The sequence below is a fragment of the Chenopodium quinoa genome, unplaced genomic scaffold, assembly GCF_001683475.1.
Source record: "Chenopodium quinoa cultivar QQ74 unplaced genomic scaffold, ASM168347v1, whole genome shotgun sequence".
Taxonomy (NCBI): domain Eukaryota; kingdom Viridiplantae; phylum Streptophyta; class Magnoliopsida; order Caryophyllales; family Amaranthaceae; genus Chenopodium; species Chenopodium quinoa.
The window spans coordinates 306,855-329,670 of NW_018742461.1; the positions used below are offsets into that span (position 1 = coordinate 306,855).

Consider the following 22,816-nt stretch of genomic DNA (forward strand, 5'->3'; position numbering starts at 1 on the left):
TTTGGATTCTCGACCAAACTATATTTGACTTGCACGTTATCATATCATATGACACTTAACCATTAAAGTCTTTATACACCCGTTTTACATTTTTGTTTTAATATCAAGCGATCAAGAACCAAATCAAGCACCGATTTCTCACAACTAATCACTACTGTAACATTCATATAATAAAATACTGAATTTTTATAAAAAAACAAAGTTTAAGCCGAGATATTACTCGTAAAAAAATTACATCAATTCCGTCAATATAGCAACACTCTTAAGGTTTGGATTCAGGTTTTAAGTAAGAGAAAGTTTAGGTTGTTTAATTTGGTATTAGGGGACCCTCTTATCACATGAATTCCTCCACTCCTTCCACTTCAAGTTCACTACTTTTTCCTCACCCTTCTCTATCACTTGCAAGCTTGCAACATCACTTCCGGATAAAAAAGTAAATCCCAATTTTATCCTCCCACAAAATGGCTTTATTCTCCCTAACGTCGTCGTTTCACACCCCTCACCTCCCCAAACTCCGCCACTCACCTCCACCTCACCGCCTTCTCAGAGTACAAATCAGGTGTTCCACTCCCACATCGTCCGCCATGCCAACCACCGCATCATCCACCGTTCAATTCGATCTGCGCACATATTGGACGGCTCTGATTGAAGAGATCAATCAGAAGCTTGATGAATCAATCCCAATTTCTTACCCTGAAAGAATATACGAAGCTATGCGATACACAGCCCTCGATAAAGTCGCCAAGAGGGCCCCACCTGTTATGTGCATCACTGCCTGTGAGCTTTTCGGCGGTCACCGCTCTGCTGCCTTTCCAACTGCTTGTGCCCTTGAAATGGTAACCCCTCATTCTCTTTAATTTCGGTTTTTATTTATGTTTTGGGAAATTGTGGATAATGATTGGGATAATCATATACCAAATTGGAAATTTATGGGTGATATAGTTTTAAAATTTTAACTTGCTGGATTGTCTTTAAATTGATGGATTTAATCTCATTTTTACTGTTTGGGGATGAATTATGTCACGTATTACATGTACGAAGTACTAATTTTGGATGTTCGGAAATTTGTCAGTTTTTTTAATATTGCCCTTCTATTTGGAATGTGGTTTTGGACTTTTGGAAGAGTATGAGAATGATCAAATATAGTATAAAGGATTGCTCTTTCTTTTATTTAGCTAAATTTTTGTTGTATCCTAAAACTGTATCTGTGTGATTTTGTGGATGGAGGGAGTAGAATCGGTTCGAGGTTTTGGGTACTACTGCATGACTTTATTAGTTACTAGTTGAAATCCATTTGAATTGAGGGTTTTGTTATAGGTGTGGCTGTGTGGAAGAGGGTTTGGAATGTTGGGTAAGACTGCTCTAACTGTATCCTTTCCAGGGAATTGTTGAGGAGCATAGTTGATTTGTTGCAAGACGTGGTGATATACTTCATATATGATTTACATTGATCCTATCAAACTGTGTGCAAACTAAGACTGTTGATTTGATGGAAAACATTTCTTAGTGGAATACATAGTTATAAATTAATTTTCTTATATTTGCTACAAGAGAATTTATAGAGAATAGGAAAATGAAAGTGGAAAGGAGGAGAGAAATTGGGAGATAGGGAGTATGGAGGAAATTTATCTCCCTGTTTGCGCTAAAAGATAATGTGCCTTCCTTCTCTTACAAAGGATAATGTTTTCCACACTTTGAATTTGGAAAAGTTGTTTTTCTCTTCTTTAGCAACCAACCAAAGGACAAAGAGAATATCACTTTCCTTGAAAACGTTTTCCACCTAATCAAATACTTTCGAGGAGTATAAGAAGATAGGGGCTCATTTTGGTTTGGGCTGAATTGATTGTTCATTTTGTAGGAATTTGCTAGTATGAACAAAGAGGATTTCAGAGCACCAAGTCACTAACAAGTTACAATAACAACTACGAATTGCATTCACTGATTCGTTTATATGAGTATATTTTGTATCAAGTTTACTCATAGAGAGTGTCTAATTTTAATGATCTTTCAAAAATATGATTTCCTATTTTCCTTCATCTGGTTATTAATGGGATGAAAAATAGTTATCCCAAAGGTAGAACTTACCTTTCCCATAATTGGAAACCATTTTTCCTTTTGTAAGGAAGGTTAGCCACGATTTTCTCCCAAACCATGTCCTCCCTTTTTCTCTCCTTACATTTTCCTTTTCTATATAACGTTTCTTGTAATTAACCAGACCATGAAATTCTAATCTGTAGTTGTGTTTTCCCTTGAAATCATTTTACATTGAAAATGTTTTCTGTCAAACCAAATGGATTCTTAATGTCAATTTATCTTGTAACCTTGTTGATAAGATGTATCGTCTACTTCTGTGAAGTAGGAACGTAGGATCAGTAGAAATGGCATAAAACTATGGGCTCAATGTAGTCAGATTTGAGAATATGGCAAGTAGTCAAGAACAGTGACTTAGGGTTTGGACTTCTGAATTGATTTTATTTTTTATTTTATTTTTTTTCTTGTTGATATCTGAGGTTGGTTTGTGAGTGATTAATGAGAAGCAGAAACCATTGGACATTTATGCTCATGGAAGAATGTACATAAGCGGCGAATTGCTATTTCTTTCTTTGTTGTTTTTGTTTATTTCTTGTTCTATTTTGTGGTTGAGTGATTTTGGTACTTAACTTTCATTTTGGTAACCTAGTGTCATAGTGATACCCTGTGAAGATTAGGGGGGAAAATGAAGGAGCCAAGGGGTGCACCCAATCCAAATTACTAGATTAGGCATCAGACAAAGCTAGATAATAACCATCAAGCAAACCCGCCGGGTGGTTGACTTTTGTTTAAATCTCCATTTGAAGGTTGGTGGGAAATTCTATATTGAGTTTTCCCACATGATCTTGATTGACTCTGGCATCTTTATAGTATTCTAAGCGACCAGCTGAATTTTGTGCAATGGAAAACAAAAAAAACCTCTTTAAAGCGAAAGTTAATATGAGGAGGATTAGTGTAGTCTGTCCTCTAAGTGGCTCTATTGATTCCAATTCTCTTTTAGAGATGGATCTTATATATTCATTCTAATTTTGCTTAGTAAAGTTATTATGTAGAATGCTGTTGAGAATAACCAATTACTGCAAGTATACCACCCTCTAGTGTATTTGTATCAAAATTATTAACATTCTACTTGGAATCAGCATTTTCTTAATCTATTTCCTTTAGATTTTGTTAGGTCTATTTTGTACTCAGTTTTGCTAAACAGCATTTATGTGCAAACAGGTTCATGCTGCTTCACTAATCCATGATGACCTACCATGCATGGACAATGACCAAGTAAGACGAGGTCATGCAGCTAACCACGTTGTCTATGGGGAAGACATGGCAATTCTTGCAGGAGATGCACTTTTTCCTCTTGGCTTCAGCCACATTGTCTCACATACCCCGCGTGAACTTGTCCCCGAGACACGAGTTCTACAGGTCATTGCCGAGATAGCCCGAACTGTGGGATCCACAGGTATGGTTGCAGGCCAATTTTTGGATCTTGAAGGTGGGCCAAATGGTGTGGACTTCATCCAAGCAAAAAAGTTTGGGGAGCTTGCTGAGTGTTCAGCTGTGTGTGGAGGCATCTTGGCTGGTGCCAATGATGATGAGATCCAACGGCTCAGAAGATATGGTAAAGCTGTCGGTATTCTGTATCAAGTGGTGGATGATATTTTAAAAGAGAGAGCAAAGACTGAAAAGAGTGAAGGGGGGACGAAACGTAGAGGGAAAAACTATGTGAGTGTTTATGGGTTGGACAAGGCTAAAGAAGTAGCTGAGGATTTGCGTTCTCAAGCAAAGAAAGAGTTGGATGGTTTTGAAAATTATGGAGACAAGGTTATTCCACTTTACAGCTTTGTGGACTATGCTGCAGACAGAGGGTTTAGTGTCGGTGGGTGAGATATACGATTAGGTATGTTTTGCTTCTGCTCAACCTTAAGTAGGCCTATCAATTCCGAAAATGGCTTTACTTTTCCATCTATTTTGTAAATTAGGAGGTATGCAATTGTATAATATGTAAGTAGAGGTTGCAAATGGAAGAAATTTTACTACACGAGTGAATGTTTGTAGTGAAGCTAGATGATACCTCTTGCAAGTAAAGTAAATGGGGATCTGTAATTGGATATGGAGTTTTTATTTAGCCCCTTCTCAAGCTGAGGATTTTGTACTTTTTGCTATGCTAAAGAACTTGATCCCGCAGGAATTGTCTGCGGGTAGCATATTTGGGCTGTTTTGAAGACCTTATTGTTCTTTTGATAAGTTCTGTTTTAATGTTAATTATAAGAGAGGGCGGTTCTGAAATGAAGAATGATGCCCTATCTCACATATGGACAATATGGTCGAATCTGAAGGTTCCCCTCACCCCCTAATAATTTGCACTCATTGAATGAAGAGAACCTCAAAACGCCACTATGTATTTCAAGAATATCACCAAGTAAAATTACAATTTTGCAAGGATTATCGTCTGTTTGATGGTGTTTGTATTACATTTCTTATAGCTATTAAACTATTTTAGATAGGAGTATGAAAGGAGACTGGGGAAGGATGAAGTGAAAGTGATAATAAACGAGTTGAGTTCTCAATAGTTGTTTCCTAGGTTTAACTTTCATCTGAATTTATTTGTTACTTTGTTGTTGTAAGTTATACTATCAATGTGATAATTAATTCCGTACAGATAAACACGTGATTATTGCATCTTCTACAGCTAATTTGGGTGCATAGGAATTTCTGCCTTTGAGGGTGGTGGCCGTGGGTGTGGCCAAATACTAGAGTTTGGGTTGTGCAAAAAATATACAGTATTTAGTTTTAACTCCAACTATGTAAATTCAGCTAGAGGGAGTTACTCACATATGTGATAATACCACGGTGTTAAGCCGAAAGTGTGTGCTATTAGCCGGATCACAACAACGTGTCAATGGTTGACTGGTTGTAGTTGTGTCATAATTCACATTGTTGGAAATAATTTTGTCTTTAATTTAAGGAGCATCAATTTGTTTGATCTAGTTTGTTGTCAAGTACTCCTTCCATTCCAAAAATTTCTCATTTTGACCTTTTATAGTTTTATATGCTATGTTTAAATTGATTAGGTACTTTGAATATAGAAATGACATATATTATTGGACTAGTCTTCATATATATTTTCAAAATACTCCGTATGAACTTTATATGGAGTATATATATTTTGCAAACAAATGCTTAAAGATAATGATCAATACCATATTTCGGCACAAGTGCCCGAAAGAAATGAAGTTTTTTTTTTAATGCGGCGAAAGGAGTACTAGATATGAACATACGTAACCAATTCTCGTTGCCCCCATGCATTCTTATCATTAAACAACAGGGCAATTTTTATGCAGAAAATGGAGTACTAGATATGAATATACGTAACCAATTCTCGTTGCATCCTCTATCACTAGACAACATAGACTTATCGGTTGCATAGTACAGTATATAACTGAAATGTAAAGAGCTTTTTACACAATCTGTACATACATACATAATCTGTTTCAACTAATCAGATATGAAAGGATAGGAGTAGCTACATAACAAACTGACCCATCCAATTATAAATTTTATCTACATAACATCATTCTGCAAGCAAAAACGTCAGGAAATGCGGCTAACATTACATTTTCAACCAATTTTACGTTCACTCGTAAATCTAGCTACTTTGTTTCTCATGCATTTGTTTCTATATATACCTCTTATTGTTGTTCATTATACCATATCTTCTTCCAAATTGGTTGTGAATCTTTCAAAATCGAAGTGAAGATGAAGAGCTTTAATCTTGTCTCTCTTTGCTGCCTTTGTCTTTCACTTTCTCTTATGTTTAATCTTGCAGCTCCTGCCTTGTTGTTTCAGGTACATTCGTCTTGCAATATGTTTTCATTAGCACGATTACTCGATTATCTCTAGTTTTGTGAAAATTTTCAAGCATTTCATCAAAACACACACAAAATGTCACACATTTTTTAAAAAAGGAATGGATTTAGGGGGGTGGCATGTTAACATATTAGTAGAAAAGCATGAAACAAACATTTAGTAGGAATAAATTATAATTTCTTGAGGGTTAACAATGCCATTTTCCCTTATTTGGTTAACATTTCTTGACATGATTTGATCATTTGTTTGTGGTTTCATTGGCTAACTTTTGTTATTATTGATTGATGCGATTAGGGGTTTAATTGGGAATCCAATAAGAAAGGAGGGTTTTATAACTTCCTCCAAAACTCTATTGATGATATAGCCAAAGCAGGGGTTACCCATGTCTGGCTTCCGCCCCCAACTCATTCCGTTTCGCCTCAAGGTATATAATCATTGTTATGTTTATACATAAATTATATGAAACTAACGTACGAAGTACTAAACAAGTTGAACATATTTAGTGTTATCTTCCTACTTAAAATAATTCTTTTAAAGCTGTTGGGTGTTAATGTTTTTAATGTAAATTTCTTGTTGATTTCTAGGATATTTGCCTGGGAGATTATATGATCTTGATGCATCTAAGTACGGAACCAAAGCCGAATTGAAGAACTTGGTCAGTGCCTTCCACCAAAAAGGAATCAAGTGTCTAGCTGATATAGTGATAAATCATAGATGTGCAGATAAGAAAGATGGCAGAGGAATATACTGCATTTTCGAAGGTGGAACGCCTGATGATCGCCTTGATTGGGGCCCTTGGGCTATCTGCAGGGATGACACTAAATATTCCGATGGTAGCGGGAATTTAGACACTGGAGCTGGTTATGATGCTGCGCCTGATATTGACCATCTTAATCCGAGAGTGCAAAAGGAGTTGGTGGATTGGATGAATTGGCTCAAGTCCGAGGTCGGATTTGATGGTTGGAGGTTTGATTTTGTTAAGGGATATGCTCCTAGCATAACCAAAATTTACATGGACAAGACTAAGCCAGATTTTGCTGTAGGAGAACTTTGGGATTCAATCACTTATGATCCAGATGGTAAGCCAGACTTCAACCAAGACGGACCGAGAAATGAACTTGTAGGGTGGGTTAATGCAGGAGGTGGTGTTGTTAATGTGTTTGATTTTACTACCAAAGGTGTTCTTCAAGCTGCTGCTGAAGGAGAATGGTGGAGAATGAAAGACTCTGAGGGTAGGCCTAGTGGAATGATAGGAATTATGCCGAAAAATGCTATTACTTTCATTGATAATCACGACACCGGATCCACGCAGGAGTTATGGCCCTTTCCTTCGGACAAGGTCATGCTAGGATATGCTTACATACTAACTCATCCAGGAACTCCATCCATAGTAAGCACTTGAACTTCAAAATACGCGATATACACTGTTTAATCATCTAATTTATACCTTATCTAATGTGGTTTTCTGACTTTTTGTTTTGCAGTTTTATGATCATTATTTTGAATGGGGACTGAAGGAAGAAATCCTTAAATTGACCTCAATCAGGCAAAGGAACGGTCTAACTGAATCAAGTAGTGTGAATATAATGGACGCGGATGCAGATGCATATGTAGCAATGATCGATGGAAAGGTTATTGTTAAGGTCGGACCAAGGTTTGATGTTGGCAAACTTATTCCCTCGAATTTCAAGGTTGTTGCTATTGGTAAAGACTATTGTGTTTGGGAGAAGCAAGGCTAGCAACAGATGTTCATCAAATTCATGTGCACTATGCATATATACATGCAATGAAGGCTAAATGAATTCAAGATATCTATCTATACATTACCGTTATTTAAGCTTATCGATTATTTTTATACACTAAAACTTCTTCTTTGTCATTGTATGACATACGGAGTATTGCTTTTACAATTTAGAGAGCTCCATCATGCTGTTTTATTTAGCAGTATCATTTTAAGATTAATAATAACAATAGTGTGATGATGTTCACCTATTGAAGCGTTTATGGAAAAAATAAGTTTTAATGATCATACTATCTTTGTTTCTTAAGTTCAACTTACTTATTATTCATGCGATCAAAATAAAATAATTTTGATTGTATATTAAAATTAATACAAAAAATAAATGAGCATTGGGGATCTTGTTAAATTCACCTTAGTATTAAATTTTCAAATATCAATATATTTTTTTTTTAATAATAATTTTCACTTATATATGGGCGAAAATATTAATGGTCAAAGATGCACATTAAAAATTGCGAAAATGCAAAGTGAGTTGAATTTTTGAAACAAACGGAGTATATTGCAAGTTAAATCACGTTTTTATCAATCAATAACTATATACTAAAGGCGAAACTAGAAATGACACATGTCATTTCCCGGTTAAAAATTTTCCCTCCAAAAGGTGGGTTTTTTTTTTTTTTTTTTTCTTTTTTTTTTTGCCAAAGCTTCTTAGAGAAGTATTTAATACTTACTGTACAATATTATTTCTCTTCTTATTTTGTACAAATATTCCATTTATACACATTTATCAAAGATATTATTCTTTTATACAATACTATGCAATAATATTTTCTTATCTATAACTTTGTTATGTAATCCATTGTTATTTTTAATCATGCCGTGCATGTACTTCTTCCTCTGTTTTCTTTAGTGTAATATATATATATATTTTTTTTAAATTTTATAATTACAAAACTTTTATCCAATTTTGCAATTAGATATAATTTTTTTATAATTAAATAATAGTGTTTAATTAATTATAAATATTGACAATTATTGTCATTAACTAATTATTTTGATATCAGTATAGTATAAAATGCAAGTTAATTTTTTTTTAAAAGAAAATCAAGTCTTTGTTTCAATTAAAAATATTGATTTTTTAAGAAAATAATTTTTAAATTAACAGTATAATTAGGTTAAGAAAAAACCGTGCGTTAGGAATTTTTTATGTTCATTTATTTGTTTGTTTTTTCAAGGGATACACACTCATACCATATTACTTAGAAAATAATGGAACCCTAATAAAGTGAGAAGTAGGATTTGCAAGATTAGTTACTAAGATTAGCGTTAATCAAGTAATCAACCGACAAAACAAACTAATGAAGTTAAGGGAAGTTTCTTAAGAAAATGCATGTGGATTGTGGACTGTTTCTTGATCCAATAACTGAATAACACAAATTTTGCTGCAATTACCATCTTCATACATCAGCTTAACTACGGAGGAGTATTTAACCCATGTGAATTACATCAAAATGAAAGTAAACATATTCCCTTACTTCCTTTGTAGTTTGTATTGTCCTTCATTCTAACCAAAAAAAAAATTAAAGCATCACTAAAATTAATAAATTGGATTTGATCTCAAATCTTAAACATCATCTCTCAAGACTTTAACCAATTAAACCACGAAAATTATAACAATTTTATAATCTTTAAGATTGCGTAGACTAGTATGATATTTAGAGAACAACAATGAGCAGGGGTGAGAATCGATCTCATAACTTTTTAAAAATGGGAGGAAAGCTCTAACCACTTGTATTATCTCTCACTCTCACAGTTATACACTTAGATGTAACCTTAATTCGTTAAGGGTGACATACTGACATGTATATCATCATTTTCCTAAAAATAAAAACAAAACCAAAAAATCTTTTTAATTTCTTGTTTCCTCCCCCCTGCAATTTGCAAATTAACAATTCCCCATTAATGAAATGATTCTTGTCTTGAAATTGCAATAAAAATCTTCAATTTCCACCAATTTTAGATCTCCCCCCAAAAAATTAAGAAGCAGAAACAGAGAGAGAAATGGAGAATAGGGAAGAAGGAGAAGGGGAAGAAGGAGGAGAGAGAATGGGGTTGGATCAACTTCCATCAGCTTTGCTTGCTACGATTATTTCAAAGTTAGACATGGCGTCAATCTGTTCCGTCGCTTCTACTTGTCGCACTTTCAATTCCTGCGCTTCTCATATTATGACTTTCCTTCCTACTGTTCACCTCCTTGTAATCTCTCTCTTTCTCTCTCCTTCTTAATGCTTTTGTTTTATTATTTTGATTAATTTCTGTTAATTTATGGGATTTGATTCAATTCTGTGTTAAATATCAGAAAAAGTTTTGTTCTTGGTTAGTTTTGATGAGATTTGCTTTGTTTTAGGGCTAAATGATCTGCATTTTGGCTGTGTTTTTATTGAAAGTTGTCTAATTTGATGTTTCTGATGAACTAAAATTAAGTTTCTTGTGAGAAATTTGTGCCATTAATGTCATTCTTTACGAAGTATATTTTTTTGGTTTATAATGAACTTGATTCGATCCCGGGTTTTGGGTACCAACTGTATGACTTTAACTATGATACTTTTTTTTAAGCATGAAGAGGAGCCTAATTATATGGGATTTGTTGATTCATTTTGTTTAAGAAAGTAAGCAAGATAGTGGAGGAAACTGTTGAATATTTGTTCATAAGGTTATTGTTTATTTGGATGGATTTTGTTTGTTGATTTTAACAGAGCTATTGGGTTTCAGGATGTTGCACCATCAATGGATCTGTTGGCTCCCTTATTGCCCCCAAACCCTTATCTCACAAGCCTGAAAGTTGACTGTTGCCGGCTTGATGACTCTGCGATTACTCAACTCATTCGGCCCTCTTTACATGAGCTTTTTCTTCATAATTGTGGTGATTTTAGTGGTAGATTGCTCTCTGAGATTGGTGCTAAATGTCGTGATATTAGGTACGATCTTTCTTCTTTCGTTCGTTATTTTATAACTGTATCACAAGCAATCAGTGCTCATATAATGCCGATTCAGGTGATATTTTTGTTATTGCCTGACTTACTTCTAGATGTTTTGGGAATTTATGTGTACTTGTATCATTGTGATGTGTTTTTGTTTGTGTTCTGTTATGTTTATGAATGTGGTAGTATACTCTCCATTTGGCTTTGGCTGCTGTATTCGGTGATGTTGTCATCTCTTCTTTCTTGCCTTTTCCCCTTCAGGTCTCTCTACCTAGGGTGTGTGGGCGACAAAAGAGGTCGTGCAATTCATATATCTGATCTGGAGGAATTACTCAGAGGTTGCAATGAACTGGAAGTAAGATCCAACAGCTAAAGTAAATTTCTAATGACCTAATAAGATTGCTTACTGGGAGATCATTAATATTATCACAGGGAATCATAACTTCAATTTTATGATGCTATTCATCATAGAAGTATTTGCTGCTCTTTATTTTTCTAAATGACAAAACAAAATTAGTTTTGGTGAAAACTTAAATGTGCTAAAAGAGTTATGCACAGAACATAGTTTTTCTCTGTTTCACACATTTTGGCTGACTTGTACGAAGAGACACTCCTTTTCTGGCTGTGATAATCTTATTGGTGTAGTTCTATGCAAGTGGCAGAAAATATTGACAGTTCTGCTAATATGGGTTTGTGTCGTATGTATTTACAATCACTAAAGGTCACTCAAAATACATATTGACCATCCTACCCTAGTGTATACTAGACCATGTTAATGGCGGGATACATGCTGGGTGGTTTTGGTTCCTCAAGTATTGTGAGGTTTTTGACCTTAACTTCTTCTTTTGTATTGGTATAAATGATGTCTTCCTCCGTCCTTTCTTCTTTTTATTCCTCAATACTGTGATTCTGTGCCTCCTAGTATTACTAGACTACAAAGGAAGAATATTGTATCTAAGATACATCTTTCCAACCTGTGTTGACTTAATTTGTTGGAGTTCGGTGGTTGAAGCTATACTGTTTTGGTTACTTTCTCATCTATCTTATTCTGTAAAGTTGGACTTCGCACCCACCCGCTTACTTGTTAGGGATGGAGATAATATATTATGGAGCAGTAAGTTTACTTGTGTAGAGATGCATGGGTTTGGATGATTGGGCTTGGGGGTCTATAGTTTGTCAGATTGGATTACCACTATGACTTATGTGTATGATGAAGGTTAGGTAGAATGAGCATAATATGTTTGTATGCTAGTTGGTGACTTGTTAATTGGCTGTGTCATTTTGCCTAGTTGGTGTGTGGGTTTACATCTGGACCTTGATCAACTTACTTTTTGTTTATTGGCTGAGATGGGCAAACTGAGATTGAGTGAAAGCAGGTGCAGTCTGCTTAGTATCAGTTTTGACAGCCAAAATTTTCAAGCTTTATCCTCTTGAATATTGAACTGTTTGTTCCTTTTGGAGGGCAATACGGTTTTTTGTAGGAGCTATTATGTACGCCTTCCACTCTTTTTTGTTCTACTTATGAAAGTGTTCAGGGTCTAGTTTGGTTTGTGTAAGGTAGTGTTCTTGAAGAAAAGGATATTTACTGGTTCCCATTCTAATCTGTCAAATACCACGTATATTTGACCAAACTTTATCCACAGATAACGATCATTGGCTTATGTAGCTATAGAAATAATGAAGGCTCTTATTCTTGTTTTTGGACTATATGAGATGAAATGACTTGGCCCATATTGGGATGAAGTTTCCATTTATTTGTGAGATATAAATATTCTGGAGATCCTTTGTCTGAATATTGGAAGAAGAATAGTAGAATTTGTAATGGACTGGATTATACATGCCAATTGTCTATATTGAGCAGTGCTTAAACTTTCATAATGGACCATCAACTTTGTTATTCCTGTCTGATTTGTGCTCTCTATTTTGCAGACTCTTAATCTGATGTTTGATGTATCAACATTTCTTCGGCATAATTTTGCCCGAGCATGGACTTTGGCTTCTGATAAATTAACTTCTCTAGAAATCGGTTATATCTCGTCAGTCATGGTGACAGAATTGCTCAGCCCAACTCCTGGGCCTAGTCAGTTTCTGCAGCAAGAGCAGCCGCCTGTACTACCGAATCTTCAGAAGTTGTGCCTTTCTGTAGATTATATCACTGATACTATGATCAACACAATATCCCAGAATCTCACTTCATTGACTCATTTGGATCTTCGAGATGCACCTATCATTGAACCAAGGGTGACTTTTGACCTCACCAACAACGGTCTCCAGCAGATAAACCGACATGGAAAGTTGAAACATCTTTCATTGGTACGTAGCCAAGAGTTCCTCGTAACTTATTATCGTCGAGTCAATGATCTGGGTATCCTCTTAATGGCCGACAGTTGTGCAAGTATGGAAAGTATATCTCTTGGTGGCTTTTGCCGTGTTACAGATACAGGTTTCAGAGCTATTTTACATTCATGCACTAACCTTTACAAGATAAAAATATCACACGGGACTCAACTCACCGATCTGGTTTTTCTGGACATCTCAGCTACCCCTCTTTCATTAACACATGTTGGCTTGAGATGGTGTAATCTGCTGACCAATCTTGCAATTACACATGTGGCATCAAATTTGGATCTGACTGTGCTTGACCTGAGGGATTGCAGAAGCCTTGGGGATGATACTCTGATAGCAATCAGCCGTCTTCCTAAATTAAAGTCATTACTTCTTGATGGATCTGATATAAGTGATGTTGGAATTTCACATCTGAAGGAAAAGGCAGCTAGCTCACTAGTCTCTCTATCTGTTAGAGGCTGCAAGAGACTTACAGATAAATGCATCACCGCCTTATTCAGTAGCACTTCAAAGCCCGTGTTGCAAGAACTGGACTTGTCAAATCTGCCTAATCTGAGTGACAATGGAGTTCTACTCTTGGCTAAAAGCCGAGTTTCAATTTGTGAACTCCGTATGAGACAATGTCCTCTCATTGGTGACACTTCTGTCATGGCATTGGCCTCAATGCAGGTTGATGATGAAAGATGGCATGGCAACTGCCTACGTTTGCTGGATCTCTATAACTGTGGGCGTATATCCGCACTCTCATTCCGCTGGCTGAAGAAGCCATACTTTCCGAGGTTAAAATGGTTGGGGGTGACTGGAAGTGTGAACAGGGACATGGTGGATGCATTAGCTAGGAGTAGACCTTACTTGCATGTTGCTGGTCGTGGTGAGGAGCTAGGAACTGGCCAATGGGACCATGCGGATGGATTTTACATCCATGATTATGAGGAAATGGATGAACTCGAAAGATTTATCTTGGAGGGTGATGATGTAGTAAGCGATGAAGAAATGGCAGAGGGTGCTGAACTTCATGAAGAACTAGAGGAATGAAATGGCAGGTAAATTCCTTGTAACTTGAAAGCATGTCTTTGTTCTAAAATTAGCCGATTACGGCTCTAAGTTGATTTGTTGTAATTTTAGTTTTGTTCTTTTTAGAATGGTTTCAGTTTCTTGTATTATTTAAGTTGATTTGTTGTAATTTTATTTATGTTTTTCGAATATTTTTTTAGTATCTTGTACAAGTATTGATTATTGGATTATGTTGAACTGGTTGCAGCAAGTTGTATCTAATTTGTACCATGGTTATTAAATATGGTTTACAAGCAAATGAAACAGGTAATACATGCAATTTCAGCTCTTTTGTCAAAGCCACTGTTGCCCACATTAATATGTCATATACTGAATTTCTGTTTTAGACTTTTTTGAAAGTATGCTTATATGTTTGTTAGGCTTTAGCTCCTGTCTATAGACTAAATATTGGTTAGTATAGTAGTACATTGTTACTAAGCCAAACTTTGCATGTTTTGGTCAAATATCCCAGCCCAGCAGGGGAAAATCCATTGCAGGTCATATGCTGGTTCAAGCCAATTTGTTCTAGACTATGTATCATTTGCTTCGAGTTGGGTCATATTCGAGTCTGTATGTGACGATTAGCTTATGATAACAAAATCAATCAATGTTAGCCATTAATTTTCAAATCAAGTTATGTTGGTTCAATTTTAAGTTTGGGTTAAACTCGGCTCATGTAATATCAGGTGTCTTTCAGGACTACAGGTACACCCGTTAGACTCGGTCCAAAGCATTACAACTTAATTTTCATCAAATTTGGCAAGTGCGCACAAGATGAAGTTATATTCAGTCGTCTTCAACTCGTCTTGGTTTCATATGTAAAACGAAGCTCAAGTTTCCTCCTGAGTGAGTGTAAAATTACTGTTTACTGCTGAGAACTAAGCAGCAAACTTCTCATTAACTTAATTTCCTGTTTTTACCAACCCACTAAACTATATACTGGTAATATATCTCAATTCTGGAAATATGCAACACTTTTCCGTTTGCAAAGTGTGAAGAGTTGCCTTCTGTTGACAAACAAAATTCTGCGTCTCTTTTGACAAACATAACATTCGATCTTTTGCTTCAGTCCGTCACCCTATATAAACCCTCTTGCAGGCAATGGAATGATCATTGCACCATCCATTCATTCAACATCCATCTTAAAATAGTGGTGGTAGTATATGTTACTGGTTTTAACATACAAGTTCAAGAAACATACCAACCACATGGCTACCATCAGGTCATCAGCATGTATCCTAACCTTTACATTACTGCTGGGAGTTTCTTTGTTGGGAACATGCATGGGCAACAAGGAGCCAGAGCCGACAACGACACAACGTCGGGGCAGGGGTTGGGGTTGGGGTTGGAGTCGCGGTGAAGGTGCAGGTTCTCCTCAGGGACAGGGTGGGTGGCCTGCTCCTGCTGGTTACAATTTTAGCCGCAGTGGTTATCCCTTGTCTCGCAGAAATCGCACTAATGGACCTAACAGGATCATTGTAGGAGGCTCCAACAATTGGAGTTTTGGCTTCAATTACTGTGATTGGGCTTTCAAAATTGGGCCGTATTATCTCAATGATGTCCTAGGTACGTATAACATACATTTCCTGCTTTCATACTCTACTGCTCATTTTATAACATACTTCCCCTTCTCTAATTAATACATGTACTTGAATATTCGAGATGAATTAATCAAGCAAAACTTGGCCTAATCGTAAGTGTTTGGCCTCATAATAGTGAGCTATCGTTTTAAGCATGTTTTCTTTTGCTTATACGCTACTAATAATCTACTAGTAAATGTTATTTGCTGCAGTGTTCAAATATAGTGCACCAGTAAATGAGACACCAGGACACAGCATATACTTGCTTCCCGACTTCTGGAGCTAATTAAAGTGCGACTTAAGCCAAGCCAAGCAAGTAGCAACTACCACCCAAGGTGGCGGCAAGGGGTTCGAGTTCAAGCTCACCAAGTGGCAGCCTCATTACTTTGCTTGTGGAGAACACAATGGTGTTCACTCCAACCTTGGCATGATGAAGTTTTTTGTCATGCCTATCTTTCGCTACTCAAATTAATCAATCACTAGTACACCCTAGTTGTACTAAGTACTAACAACACCCGCCGATTGCTTGCTAGGGAAAATTAAAACCCGTTACTATCATACTCAATTACTATTTACATTTTGTTTTGGTTAAGTAAGTATTATTCTAATTTGGAAACAAATTCAACTATATAGTTTAATTTCTCGGTGAAAATGTGGAATTGGTTTCCGAAGGACCACCATTATTTGGTGGCCTTAAAATCACGTGTCTGTTGCTATCATAGCAAGGAGTAAGTATCTCATTAAGCCTTATCTTCGCCCATGTATCCCCTTATATTATACGAAATATATATGTACATGTAAATAAGCAATACTCCCTCTGTATTTTATTACTTGTTTTATTTCTCCATGCACAGAGTTTTAGGAAAAATAGTAGAAAATAATAAAATATAAAGGAAGTGGGGTTGGTGGAAGAATAAAATATGATAATTTGAAGAAGAGAGAATCTAAAAATATTAAAATATGATAGTTGGGAGGTCCATTATGAGAAAAGAAATTAGTAAAATATTATGAAAGGTTTCAAAAAAAGAAAATGGAGCAAGTAATAAAATACGGCTGTAAAACAAAAGTGAAGCAAGTAATAAAATATAGAGAGATTACCATGTTATGGAGTACATATGAAGCTCATCAAGATTTGTCGTTAGATTGAGAAATATTATTATGTTTTGTTACCTAATTATTGCATTAAAAACGTGTATCAATTGCGGTCTCAAGATTAAACACACATGTTAAATTATAAAAGCAGCCAAATATACATGTACCTGATCGACGTGACCGTAGCTAGTAATTGTTAGACTTACACTTAAGTAACATAAAATAAAGAATATATAGTATTATAATCATAACATGTAATGGCTATACATTATATATAAAAAAAAGGGCATATACTCCTACTGCAAAGTAGATCATACACGCTCACTCTCCAACGAATATACATTAAGTTCAAAATAAACTACCCTAAATTCTTCGAGTTGTTCATAAACAATCTTCAATTTAGTTAGTCTTGGTTAGCTATTTAGTTAGGCTGAAGCAAGAGTTTATGTACCATATCTTATAATTCGTACTTTGCTGAAAATGGGATGATAAGAACAAATTATAAGTTACACATTCAACGTTAGCATAGCAAACTGCAAGTTGGAAAACTCAAGACCCAAACAATGAATGAAGTCATTTTCTGAGGATGTAGTCAAGTAAATTTAAGACTTTATTTTTGTAATCAGCAACAAGAATTAAGACTGGTTGCATGATGTTGGAAATATTTTAATTTTCATGTGCTTTCTGCTATTACTGGTGGATATTTCCTGCCAGCTTCGTTTATTGAGATGAAAGCGTTTCTTTAGGATAAATTATAAAGTTCATCGTCTTCAATGATTCAGACTCCTCAAAGGTATATATCACATTATTTAATTAATTATTACTCCATATATTTGTACTTCCTCAATTTTTTAAAGATTGTCCTTGAACACCCAATCTTTAACTAGGGCGGAGAATAGTCACAAAATGTATCGTATATTGATATTTGTTCTCACATACCAATATAAGTTCTCGTGACACATTTAGCCCACTCAACTATACCCAGCCAAACACGCTTGACTATACGTGGAGTATCTTCTTAAAGCAATTATGGGAAATTGGGAAGTATTACAGTCCTACGGAGTACTATTCGAGATAGGTTATTATCTTTCTTATGGAGTATACTTCGTATATAATAATTATTTAGCATAATATAGTTATATTCATAGTTATAAAGATCAGAGTTAGGACTAATAAGTGTATCGGGTGGACAATTTAACCTTTATTTGCGACTAATTGGATTTTGCGGGTGAGATGGCCCAACATATTCTACGCAAAAGTTATATGGTTGATGTAGTGTTACTGATCACTTAGTACATGTAGAAGGACTAATAGTAATTTTTAATAAATACATGTCAAATTATCAACTTTTGCACAAGTACTAAATAGACACTATATATGACATATTTACAAAATGATATTAAATCGGAGCAAATATTGGAGAAGTACAATACTCCACGTATCGATTTCTCAAGAAAACGTCACATTTTTGCATGCAATGTGCTTTACATAGTTGTTTTTTTATATAAAGACTCCAGAGCCTTTTATTACTTCAATTGTGATTTGTTTGGGAAAATATTAATTAACTAATTAATTAATGGGTAATGCTATATATAGCACTTAGGGTTATGAAATGCATAAGCATTTAATTTTTTTTTAATTTGGTATTAATTTAAGAATATATGACAAAATTACGCGTAAATTATTGTAATTAATGTTATAATTATTTCGTCCCTAAATTAGAAACCTATTTCTCTTTATTATGTGAATAATAAATATTAGAAATAGATTTCTAATAAAGGGACGGAGGAAATTTTTTTATTTGTTTTTTCCAATTTTAAGTTCTTATATTTAGGCTATGTATAGCATTTTTCGTAATTAACGTAGGCGATACTAATTCATTGATTGGTTGATTGCATTCAAAGCAAAAAGTTAAAGAATACTCTGTAATAGATAGTGGATTTGTTTCAATTAATAAATTCGAATTATTGTACTCCGTAGGTCATTATGTTTAATTAGTTGGGTCTACCAAAAAGCTTGCAAGTATTCAACGGAATGGTATTGAGTTGGTTTTAGGTTGGACAATGATCGATCTACACAGCTATTGTTTGAAGTTCGCTCCGTAGTCTCTAAATGTTGTTCCAATTAATTTCATTAAAAAGTCAACATAAAAACAATAGTAGAGATAAAATGCTTCGTAGCAAATAATAAGAGATGAGTGAAGGAATCATGTACTGTACTACATTATGGCAGGGAATGTGGGTTTTTTTTTTTATTACATATTACAAAGTACGAAAGTCGCAAATTCATAAAAACTTCATCAAAAAGTGTCATATATACACAATATTTAATTTAATAGTACATACTGGTCAAAAAAAAATAAAAAATAAATAGTACATACTACAAATATACTCTTGAATTATAGAGTTGTAAAACTTTCGTAATATGAGCTGTTTATTTACGAATATATAAATGAGTTCTAATGAGCTACGTAGCTAACTCATTTTATAATATATTGTAGTTTGTGAACAATTTGCTTCTACTACATATTAAACTCAATGCTAGGCTTGCTAGCTAATCAATGAGTTCTAGTGACAGTTTATTCGGTTTTTTATGCGAATAATTAGCTCCTACATATCAGAAGACTCTAATAGAATAATAGAATGAGTCATCTATAAATCTAAAATGTTATACCAATTTAGTAATTGACACTAGAATAATACTTAAATCGAAAGTAAATAATGAATTAACTTATACAAGTATAAAAACAAAAATAATTATGTAAAAATTGAATGGATATCCTATGTTTGTTTAGCTTTTATTTTACAGGTTGCAATTTGCAAAAAAGTTGAAGTATAAAATAATGCAAAAAAACATAAAATAATGCAAAATTGCCGACTGCAAATTAGAAGAAGAAAAGCAGTGGGTGATTACTGACACCTAATTCGTAGGTATCGACCAATGATTCCATTTATGATGCGAATCGTCCAAGTAAAAGCCTTACTTGCCATGTGAGTGTGCAACGATTCGATGCTCAATGCTCAATGCTCATTGCCTATTTTCCGCGTATTTTCGCCCAACAAAATAATGCAACAACAAGATTTTCTATACTATTATTAGAACTTTCAAGATCTATAAATCTCTAAAACCCTTCTAAAAAAAATCCCTTTATATTATTATTATTTGTAATATTGAAAAATAAATAATTTACTCTTATGTTTATCCGCATTTTCACACGGTTTATAATCTTTGTTATTCGTTATTCCTTCATTCTATGATCTTTATTTGTTTTTACTAGTAAAGAGTTCAGTATTTATTTAAATGGTTAGTCAAATAAGATCTTGTTTATGACTTGTCTCAATGTAATTTTATAAGTATTAGGCCCTGTTCACTTCACATTAAAAAAATAATATTAAGTAAAAATAACTTTAGTTCAGTAAAATAAATTCAGTTCAATAAAATTCAGTATCTTTAAAGAAGAAATATAATAGAAAATCAGTATAAAAAAAAAAAAAAATCAGTTCAGTAAAAATAATTTAAGTTCAGCAAAACCATTTCAGTAAAAATAATTTCAATTCAGCAAAAATAAGGTGAAGTAAACAGGGTCTTATTTTAATGTTGTGATAATTTGAATCGTTCTCGCTTTCGTGTCTCACCAGAGTCTCTCTCCAAGAGGTGAAGATAATTTCTTAACGTACAAATTTAATGATATTTATGTTCAGAGCTTATCTTGAAAAATGCGGGGAAAAAAATAGCACTTAATTTACCAAATAATCCTTAGAAAACAAGTCTAATACTACGGAGTACTAGATTTAATTATAAGGCATCGCTATCTCTTTATATGAAAAATGAAAGAGATTCTTTGACTGGATTTCTTCTAATGGAAGATGATTATTCGAGGAAAATGCTTTCAAAAACTTTCATCAAGTTCAATAATTTCTTCGACAATATCTTTGGCATCGCTTTCACACTTAGTTGTTTGTTGAACATAACACCTTCTGGCATCTACTAGACAATTCCCTGATAGTAGCTCATGACAATTGTCAACTTTATAATTACTTCTTGGCAGGACTAACTTCGTCTTATGTTATCCATGAGTAGACCTTGGGCGGGTAAGAGCATATTGATACGGGTTAATAACAATCATAAGTTCAAACAATATTTAAAGCTTATAAGTTATGATATGCAGTACAAGATAAACAAGGGTTGATAAGTTCAAATAATATGAGATATGATGAAGTACTCGGGTATAAAACAAGGGTCAATAAATTCGACTGAGAAATTTAAGGATCAATTTTACAATAAGATAAAGTGAAATTTAAATGAAAAAAAATCTACCAAAAATTATATTAAAAGTTTTATGTGGGCTATATATGCACTCTATATATCCATGATAAAGCAATACGAGTAATAATTATGACATACGAAGTATAATTATTCACATATACTTGTATATCTCATGTACGGACAACGGACCTAATTAATTATTTGGTTATATTTTTGCCAGGTATTAAGCTTCCAACGTCAAATAGTGGATTTAATAAAGGTTACAACTACATATCTTTCAACATGAACAGTATAAGAGCGTTACGTTGTTCTAATTATCATCACCATTATTTGATTTTATTGACATAATAAACACAAGCGGCATGACATGTATTTAGGGTACATTTTATTTACATTGATCAGGACTTAGCCACAACTTTATTGAAATTTTTTATATATACCCAAGTGTATATAATAACAAACAATCTTTGCTATTTTATTGACCTTACTCAAATAGTTGAACCTCCAATTATATTGTATTAAGTATTTACTAATGACTTATCAATTTGGACTTAATTAATTTATTGAAATTACCCGAAGTTGGTTGAATAGTAGCTAATTTAAATTACCAATTGGAAGGAGGTATTTCGTGAGAATGGAAAATATGAAGAAATGTACGTAGAAAAATTGAGGATCATTTAAAGTGAGCATGGGTATAAATGTTGATTTTCTTTACAAATTTACATACAAATTCATTATTATTATCATTGTTTAATGTTTATAAATAATCAAGAGTACCAAATGAGCCATATATTACTAAATTGATAGCTAGGATAGGTATGTAATGGAATTAGATCATAGGAATTACATGATGAATAACGTTGTAAATAGATCGTTTTTTTTTTCTGAATAAGTATACTCCCTCTGCCCCCAAATAATTTTTCCATTCGTGAAAAAACACGGGAATTAAGAAAGGGAAGGAAAAAGTAATACATGGACATAAGAAAGCTAAATTGACACTAAAGTATATAGATAAATACATGGAAAATCTAAATTGGCAATAAAGTAAGAGTTTCTTACTTTTTTCAATGACCAATAATAAGCTAAGATTAAAGTATAAGAGGGAGTAATCCATGTGTTTTATTGACACCAATAGAATTGGAGAATATATGGGAAGATCATTTTGGGGCGCCCAAAATAGAAAATGAAAAACATCATTTGGAAATGGAGGTACTCGTAGTAATTAGCAATATATTACGTAGTGCAATATACTTATTAATTACGAAGTATGATTTTATGACTATTTTTCCACCTAGATTCTAATTAATTATTTAAGTAAAACATTTGTTTTTTAAATTGGTTGAAAACCTATATGTATAAACTTATTAGGTTAGATCATACCGTATCTGCATATTTCGTTCACAAAAAGCCAAAAAAAGTTAAGAGTGAGGAATAACTCAAGTGGTTAGCGCTCCCATCCCGGTTTCAGAAGAACTTGGGATCGATTCTCATTGACCGCCCTTGTGGCTTTCTACAAAAAAAAAAAAAAAAAAAAAAAAAAAAAAAAAAAAAAAAAAAACCGGAAAAGAGTCATTTGTCTAAGACGAAGGGTTCAGTGAATGTGGACATGTGGTGGATCATCAAATGTATATGTCCAGATTCATTGAACCTATTCCATTCGATGATATACGAAGTATTAGTGACAGCAAAGAAAAAACATATACGAAGTATCTATGTTTCATTAAAACTAAAATGTCAACAATTATTTCAATTGATATTAATGACGCAATTTTAAAAACACATGGAACCCAATCTGTTTGTATGGAGTAGTGAAAGGTAAATAATTTTTCAAAATAAATATAATTTATAAATGTAACCCTTAA

The 22,816-nt window shown here is 34.0% G+C and overlaps 4 protein-coding genes across 6 annotated transcripts; all 4 read left to right on the plus strand.

The window, feature by feature from the left end:
* The first annotated feature begins 258 nt into the window (after positions 1-258).
* LOC110718485 (heterodimeric geranylgeranyl pyrophosphate synthase small subunit, chloroplastic-like) lies at positions 259-4,272 on the plus strand. The gene is made up of 2 exons (XM_021897311.1): positions 259-836; positions 3,253-4,272. Exons 1-2 carry the CDS (start codon positions 462-464, stop codon positions 3,910-3,912), a joined length of 1,035 nt encoding a protein of 344 aa, XP_021753003.1. The 5' UTR covers positions 259-461; the 3' UTR covers positions 3,913-4,272.
* Positions 4,273-5,743: 1,471 nt separating this feature from the next.
* On the plus strand, positions 5,744-7,750 carry LOC110718424 (alpha-amylase-like). The gene is made up of 4 exons (XM_021897256.1): positions 5,744-5,874; positions 6,190-6,319; positions 6,480-7,285; positions 7,380-7,750. Exons 1-4 carry the CDS (start codon positions 5,785-5,787, stop codon positions 7,632-7,634), a joined length of 1,281 nt encoding a protein of 426 aa, XP_021752948.1. The 5' UTR covers positions 5,744-5,784; the 3' UTR covers positions 7,635-7,750.
* Positions 7,751-9,042: 1,292 nt separating this feature from the next.
* On the plus strand, positions 9,043-16,400 carry LOC110718486 (F-box/LRR-repeat protein 10-like). 3 transcript variants are annotated; one of them, XR_002510922.1, is made up of 6 exons: positions 9,043-9,892; positions 10,409-10,614; positions 10,879-10,972; positions 12,547-14,006; positions 14,703-15,582; positions 15,809-16,400. XR_002510922.1 is itself a non-coding variant. In XM_021897313.1 (4 exons), the coding sequence occupies exons 1-4, from the start codon at positions 9,698-9,700 to the stop codon at positions 13,996-13,998; spliced, it is 1,947 nt and encodes a 648-aa protein (XP_021753005.1). In that variant the 5' UTR covers positions 9,047-9,697; the 3' UTR covers positions 13,999-14,684. The 3 variants fall into 3 exon arrangements, 1 of the variants encoding a protein (XP_021753005.1); XR_002510921.1 differs by having other exon boundaries at positions 9,045-9,892; positions 14,714-15,582; XM_021897313.1 differs by lacking the exons at positions 14,703-15,582; positions 15,809-16,400 and having other exon boundaries at positions 9,047-9,892; positions 12,547-14,684.
* On the plus strand, positions 15,300-15,882 carry LOC110718930. Its single transcript, XM_021897870.1, has 2 exons — positions 15,300-15,582; positions 15,809-15,882. The coding sequence occupies exons 1-2, from the start codon at positions 15,300-15,302 to the stop codon at positions 15,880-15,882; spliced, it is 357 nt and encodes a 118-aa protein (XP_021753562.1).
* Positions 16,401-22,816: the final 6,416 nt, after the last annotated feature.